The sequence below is a fragment of the Orycteropus afer genome, unplaced genomic scaffold (assembly GCF_000298275.1).
Source record: "Orycteropus afer afer isolate SDZICR_OR568_19922 unplaced genomic scaffold, OryAfe1.0 scaffold00042, whole genome shotgun sequence".
Classification (NCBI taxonomy): domain Eukaryota; kingdom Metazoa; phylum Chordata; class Mammalia; order Tubulidentata; family Orycteropodidae; genus Orycteropus; species Orycteropus afer.
The window spans coordinates 4,740,910-4,748,927 of record NW_006921629.1 but is presented as its reverse complement, the minus strand read 5'-3'; the positions used below and the strand labels follow the sequence as shown (position 1 = coordinate 4,748,927).

General features: G+C 38.3%; 2 protein-coding genes across 2 annotated transcripts in view; one reads left to right on the top strand and one right to left on the bottom strand.

Annotated features, from left to right (window-relative positions):
* The window catches only part of NF1 (neurofibromin 1), a 388,569-nt gene that overhangs the window by 311,997 nt on the left and 68,554 nt on the right, over window positions 1-8,018 (top strand). The window lies entirely within an intron of this gene.
* On the bottom strand, window positions 5,236-6,603 carry EVI2B (ecotropic viral integration site 2B). The gene has a single exon (XM_007937343.1). It carries the CDS (start codon window positions 6,601-6,603, stop codon window positions 5,236-5,238), a length of 1,368 nt encoding a protein of 455 aa, XP_007935534.1.

Here is an 8,018-nt window from a genome sequence, read left to right as displayed (position 1 = left end):
TCTATCTCCTACATAGATCCCCCTCTGAGTGGTTGACAGTGGTAGTCTGGCACCATCTAGTTCTTCTGGTCTCATAGTCATATAGGCTGAGGATCACATGTGTACCAGTCGCAAGAATTAATTGTTTCCATGAATCTTTGGTTTTCTTCATTCTTCTTTGCTCTGGACGAGGAGAGACCCATTATTGCATCTAGGTGGCCGCTTGCAAGCTTTTAAGATCCCAGTTGCTACTCACCAAAGTAGAAGGTGGAACAGTGTTGTGTGCAGTATATTATGCCAATTGAGCTTGATGTCCCCTGCGACTATGGTCCCGAGCCCACAGGTTCAACTGCTCAGTCCCTTGTCCCTTGTTAGCTCTACTATACCCCTAGGAATTCTTAAAGAACATACAAATACACTTGTAGAACCATTGTCTGCCAACCCTGTACATGGTCTTGGGTACACTCCCTGCTGCAGCATAAACATACCTAATAGTTCAGCCTGTCCACCCATCTATCCACCCATATACCCGTGTTTGCCTTCACTGACAATGCAGTATATGTAGGAGATTATTTGAGAAATGTTAGTACTTATAAAGTTGCAGATCTTTTTTTTTTTCTGGTTTTATCTGTTGACTTGAGTGGATTTTTTGTGGCGGTGTTTTTTGTTTTGTATTTACAAGTTTCATGTAGGAGTTTACTTCTTTTTTTTTTTGCGTCAGATTTTTAGTCTCAGCTTGGAAAGCTTTTCTCACTTCTAGGTCATAAAGGAATTCACACGTTTTGTTCTATCATTTGTATGATTTCATGTTTTATATTTAGATCTCTGATCAATTTGGTGTTTATCCTAATGTAGTGTGAAGTATGAATCCAATTTTATCCTTTGCTAAATGTCTAGCCAATTGTCCCCATACTTTTTCCACTGATTTGAGGTTTGAGCCTATTTCTGGACTTTTATTCTATACCATTGATATATGACTGTCTAATCATACACTAGTATGATTACTAAATACTAAATACACAGTATTTTAATTATAGATAGTCAAATATTTTGTCACTTTATTTTTGATCAGTACTGGTAGCACAGTGTCTAAGGCATCAGACTGCTAACCAGAAGGTTGGTGGTTCAACCCACCAGCCACTCCATGGAAGGAAGACTGGACAATCTACTTTCATAAAGAATTACCACCTCAGAAACCAGTGGGGGTCACTATAAGTCGGAATCAACCTGATGGCAGTGAGTTTAGGTTTTTTTTTCCTTCGGTTTAAATAATAACAAAAATTACATATAATTCATTGTGCACCCTCCACCGGCACCAAATATATGTGTGAAAACTGTGAATTTTAAAGAGCTCAATGGCATAGTGGTTAAAGCACTTGGCTTGAAACCAAAAGATCAGTGGTTCAAACCCACCAGATCTGTCTGTGGGAGAAAGTTGTGGCAGTTTGCTTCTGTAAAGATCTGTAGCCTTAAATCCTATGGGGCAGTTCTGCTGTCATACGGAGTCACTGTGAGTTGGAATTGACTTAATGACAGTGAATTTGATTTTCTATATATGTATATTTCAGTACATTAAGTAGGTGTTCTTTAGTCCTGTATTAATGATAAGAATGTTAAACTGTGAGTTAAGAAACAAGTTTGGCTTTTAGGACCACCTAAGCAAGTCATAGTAGTTCTCCTACGGTAGTGTTTAAGGCATGTGGCTGCTAACCAAAAAGTTGATGGTTCAAACCCACCAGCCACTCTGTGGATGAAAGATAGGACAGTCTACTTCCATAAAGATTTACAGCCTTAGAAGCCCAGTGGGGATCCCTATGAGTTGGAACTGACTCAGTGGGAGTGAATTTGAGTTTTGGAAGCAAGTCACACAAGTAGCCCTGGTGGTACAGTGGTTAAAGCACTCAGCCACTAACCCAAAAGTCAGTGGTTTGAACCCACCAGCTGTTCTGTGGGAGAAAGATGTGGCAGTCTGGTTCTGTAAAAATTACAGCCTTGGAATCCCTATGGGGTAGTGCTACTCTGCCCTGTAGGGCCACTGTGAGTCAGAATCAACTCAACAACAAGTTTGGTTTTTGTTTTATTTTTAAACAGGTCACAAGCAGCCCTCATGGCACAATGGTTAAGTGTTTGGCTGTTAATCAAAAGGTCAGAAGTTCAAACCCACCAATAGCTTCTTGGGAGAAAAGCCTGGGCAATCAGCTCTTGTAAAGGTCACAGCCTGTGAAACCCTGGGAGGATGTTCTACTCTGCCCTATGGGGTCGCATTGAGTTAGAATTAGACTCACTGGCACGTGACAGCAAGCAAGATGCTCACTCTCTAGGCCTGTTTTCTCAGCTATCAAACAGGAGTTGAACTAAATGGTCTTCTGGGTATTTTTTGAATCTGGTTAATACTAATCTGTTAAAAGCACAACTGGTAACCATCCAGTATGTAGTTAGTCTTCTTTTAGTTCCCCTGCTTCTTGTTCATTTTGGCCATATTTATGAGATAAACTTTCTCATCTGGATCCTGATTCTGCCATCTTTTCGGCAGGTTTCACTTTGTTCTAGTATTTTCTTCTGTCCTGTCTTTCTATCTTGCATTTCTTTGTGCTGATTAAGCAAGGATTGCCACTGTTTGGCTGCTCAGCTTCCACTGACCTCAGTGGGGGGAAATCGCCTGCAGTAAATGTGAATTACTTTCCTCCCCTGGCAAAGAATTTCTCTTTAAAAAAAAAAAAATCAGATTCTGAGTGAAGCTGTCAAGATTTTGTTTTTTCCTTTGTAAAATTTCATTTTGTTTGGGTGCCTCTGGCAACTAAAGAAGAAGCTTTTTTGAGGATAGTTTAAAATTTGTTCTTCCCCCAACAAGATAGGAAAGTGTCTACATTTTATGGTGCTTGCCTGTATTTTTTTCAGGGTAAATATCCCCAACCCAACACCCAATTTTATGTTTCTCTGTGTTTGTTTGTTTTACTGTTTCCTATGAGACTGAAAAGGAAACTTCTCTATTCTCAAGCATGCGTTTTAATCTCTCATCCTCACAAACTTAGTTTTTTACTACTTGGAGTATTATTTTACAACTTAGAAGTATGTATTTAATCTCATCCTCTCCCTTCCCAACCCCCACCCCAAACTCTGACATGTAACAAATAGTATTTTATTTATTCAAGGTAAGTTTACATACAGCTTTTCAAGAAAAAAAAAAGAAAAAGTGTGTGTGTATATATGTGTGTGTGTATGTGTGTATGTGTGTGTGTGTATGTGTGTGTGTGTGTGTATATATATATATATATATATATATATATATATATCTGTTGGATAATGTTAAAGTATGTATAGAGATTGCTTGTTTCCAAAATGGTTGTTATTGACATGCATACCATTTTCATATGTAAAATGTAGCACAGTATACTTTAAAGGTAGGTATTCTAGCCAGTACCTTGATCACTATTATAATTTTTTTTTATTTATTTACTATTATAATTTTTTAAAAATTAAATTTCACCTAACATAAAATGGATGGACCTGGAAAATATAATGGTAAGTGAAGTAAGTCAAGCATATAAGGAAAAATACTGTATGAGACCTCTTTTATAAGAAGACAAACTTTGCTTGTTAGGTGCTGTTGACTTGGTTCTGATTCATAGCAACCTCATGCAAAACAGAAAGAAACACTGCCCTGTCCTGCACCATCCTCAGCTGTTTGAGCCCATTGTTACAGCCACTGTGTTAATCCATCTTGTTGAGGGTCGTCATCTTTTTCACTGACCCTCTACCAAGCATGATGTCCATCTCCAGGGGACTGGTCCCTCCTGATAACATGTGCAAAGTAAGCAAGAGGAAGTCTTACTATCCTTCCTTCTAAGGAGCATTCTGGCTATACTTCTTCCAAGACATATTTGTTTGCCTTTCTGGCAGCCCATGGTATGTTAAATATTCTTCACCAACACAAATCATCAATTCTTCTTCACTCTTCCTTAAAACAAGAATAGGTAGAGAGATTGGTGGTTACCAAAAGAGAGGAGGGAGGAGGGAAAAGTATGTTTTAGATCATAGAGACTTGTTATTTTGTTTATTTATTTATTTCAGTGGTGGGGAAAGTGGTGCTAAGTGTGGATGTAGTGAGCATAGTACAATCAAAGTAAAAATGAGTATTTGAGCACATATGGATGTATAAAGAATATTAATACAGGGATAGGTATGGATGTGTATATAGGTGAGAACAGATAGAAATAACTATAGGTACACACAAACAAATATGTGGGTAGGCACATAAATTCATCAAACACACAAATACAGATACTCCACAGACAAAACCACACACTTTCCAAGATTAATTTTCTGGGTTTGACATTGTAGTTGTTTGAAATCTCATGGGACAGCTCAGTCACTTGGCATAATATAGTTCACAGAAATTATGATCTGCATCCTAACAAAGTGAGTAGTATCTCAGGTATTAGACGCTGTGAGTGACCATGTGAGACACAACTTACGAGTCTCCAGTTGCCATGAACAAGACAGTAAGAAGGTAACCAAAAGCTCAGGAAAAAAACAAGTCTACATGAGCCACAACCTCACCTACCCTGAGACCAGAAGAACTAGATGGTGCCCAGCTACCACCACTGACTATTTTGACCGGGGTCATGTGGATGGTTGCAGGTAGAATGAGAGTAAAATGTGGAGCAGAACTCAAATTCTTACTTTAAAAAAAAAAAAAAAAAAGACAAACAGTAGAGAACAGAGGACTCCCTGAGACAAATGCCCTGAGATACTCTTTAGAGCTAGAACCAGATTTTTTCCCCCAAGATCACACTTTAGAGAAATAGCTGGGAGCCATCCAAAATAAAAGTTATTACCCATAGGATAGATTATCTACTTAAAAACTATCAATATGTAACCAAAAGGTCAGTAATTACTCAGAAGCAAAGATGAGGCAATAAGGGGGCTGGAAAACTAGAGTACTGGAAATGGAACAAACAGCATAATTAAAGAGAATGTTGACATATTGTGATAAATGTAACTAATATCACTGAACAATCTGTGTGGCAATTGTCAAATGGGAACCCAACTTGCTATGTAAACTTACGGCAAAAAAATCAGTTAAAGGAAAAAATGAGTTTCACTAAGTACATGGTCTTTGAGCTGTTCTCCGGTGGTTCCTGAATGAAAATCAAAATTGCCTACCAGTTGCTATTTTATACATTTCATCACATGAAGAAAAATAAAAGGTTCTTTAAGAAGAATAGAAAATTAGCCATAAGCAAGTTGTAGTATTTATAATAATTCTGCAGGTGGAAGTGGCAGGGATTCATTGAGATCTTGATCAGATATAGGAGGAGTAGAGAACCCATGACACTGGATTTCATTGTTGGACTCTTCCTGGGTTTTCATGAAATGTAGTGGTGAGGGCAAGTTAACAGAGTCAGGGGGAGTTGGAAATGACTGTTTGATCTCAGAATTATGATCTTCACAGGCTTGATTAAGACAGTCCAGAAATGGGGAGGGATTGGTAGAATCATTAGGAAGAGGAGATAAAATTGTCATTGTGGGTTTCTCAGATTGTGTACTCTCCTGTCCTTCCAAATCAAGAAGGGGAAGTGGTGGAGGCAAATCTGCATCATCTGAAGAAGAGACAGCAGTGCCGATGGTTGATCCGCCAGCGCTGTCCTCCGAGGTCCCGTTCACTGGATCTTTTATTTTCTCTGTTTGGGGGTTGTTGGAATTTTCAAGGTTTTCACTTGATTCAAACAACTTAATTTCTAAGTCATCTGCTAAAAGTGTGCTTTTGCTTGGTTTCCAGGTCATAAGTGAAACAATTGATGTACGTTTTCCAGACAATTCATTTTCTCTAATGTTATCCATACATATGTCAGGTGTTTCTCCATCAGCAAAGGGAGATCTTCCGGCCCAATTTTGGTCATTTAAAACTGGTTTTCTCAAGCATTTCCATAGTACAATCATCATTATAACTACCAACATAGAAGTCAGAATTACACCAATTAATATAGCAGCTATTGAGTTAGCTTTTGTTTTATGTGGGGCTTTTTTGTTTCTGGTGATTTCTATATTGAAAACTGGTGTAATCATGGGTGAAATTTTGACATTTGAAGTTGATTGTATGGATAGATTATGAACAGTTGATGGAATTGATTTTCCAGAAGAGGTGTGAGCAGGTAATGATACCTGTTCAGCAGAGGTGTAGACAAATGGTGGTGGTGGTTGTCTGGTGGAAGTATGGGCAGATGGTGGTAGTTGTCCAGCAGATGTGAATGCAGGTAGTGCTGTTCGTTGGGAAGAGTTGGAAATTGGTGATGGTTGTCTGGTGATGTTACTGGCAAGTGGTTGCCCAGCGGAAGTGTGTGCTGTTAGCTTTCCAAAAGTGGCATAGGTAGCTGGTAAGGGTTGTCTTGCAGTGACTTTGGTAGATGGTGTTGGTTGTCCAGAAGAAATGTTGTTGACTTGTGTTGGTTGACTCAAAGGATTCCCTGTTCCATTTTGAGAACTAGCTGAGGCATTTGACACTGATGATCTAAGTAAAGTAGACTTTGGCTGCATCTCTGTTGTACTTGCCTCTGTCTCTGAGAAAACTGCATTGTTCAGATAACCACATAAGAAAATTAAGATGAAATGTTTGAGATCCATTTCAGTTTTTCCTCCTTACCAGCAGTTTTATAATGAAAGGGGGAAAAGAAAAAAAAGACAAGACAATTAGGTATCAATTAGTGTCTGGTGTTATGTTTGACTTTTTTTTTTTTTTTTAATTGTGGTGAAAACATACACAACAAGACATTCACCAACATAACAACTTCCACATTTACAGCTCAGGGACATTGATGACATTTTTCATGTTGTGTCACCATTCTCAACTCACTGCCATTGAGTTGATTGTGACTCATAGTAACCCCCTTTGGGTTTCCAAGGTGATAAATCTTCACCGAAATAGATTGCCCAGTCTTCCTTCCACCTAGTGGCTGGTGGGTTTGAACAACCAACCTTCTGGTTAGCAGTCAAATGCCTGAGACATTATGCCACCAGAGCTTGTTATTGCTATTCTTTTCTAAAATATTCCACCACCATTAGCATAAACTCAGTGCCCTGCAAACAGAAGTTTTTCATTACAATGCCTGGAACAAAGTAGGTAGGTATTTAATAAATACTTATTATTCCTAAGCCTGAAGTTCCTACTGTATACTAGTATAAACAACTCTGGAGTATACGCTAACCGATCATACAGCTTTTGGGCCTCTCTTAATGTTGTAAAATCTGTTCTTGGCCCTGCTGCTCCTCCAGCTTGATTATATTACAATTCTTCAATCACAGTTAAACTTCTCAAACACATAGACATTATGTGCTATATACGTGTGTGTGTGTGTGCGTGCATGTGTGCGTGCACATGCATTCTCTCTCTCTTTGCCCTTAGCTGCTAGAAATATATGAATCTTGCTGCTTGAAGGATGCTAATGACCATCTATTACCTAATCCAGTGGTTTTTTCTTTTTCTTTGCCCTTTTTGATCGTGTTTGACACTATTAACTGTTTCTTCACTACTGTTCAAGTTGCTCTTTGTAATAGTTTTCCTTCCATGTTACTCTTACTCTTTTTCTTCTGCTTCTTCACTACACATATTTATTATTCCACTCTCATCTCATCTACTTTTTCTTTGGTCCTGATTCTACAGGAAGTCAACTGTCATCTTTATGCCTTAACTCCTAAAAGTGCATATCCAGCCCAAATCTTCTCCTTAGTTCTATTTCCATTTGTGTGACTTCTTGGTGGACATTCTCACATATGTATCCCACTAATAGCAAGTTCAACATGTTTTAAATTGAATTCATATTCACCTCAACTGACTTCTCTCCCAACTTCTGTATTTTGGTTAATGATGCCACCTTTCTAAGTTTCTTATGCATGTGGTCTATTGTATTAGTAATCTTTGCTTCATCTTCATTGTATAACAGTACTGTGTTAGAATCTCATATTTTTGGAAGATTCAGTTCAACCAAAGTTCTAGGCTAAAGTCCTAGAATCTTTGAATTTGGTCGAATCTATCCTATCCA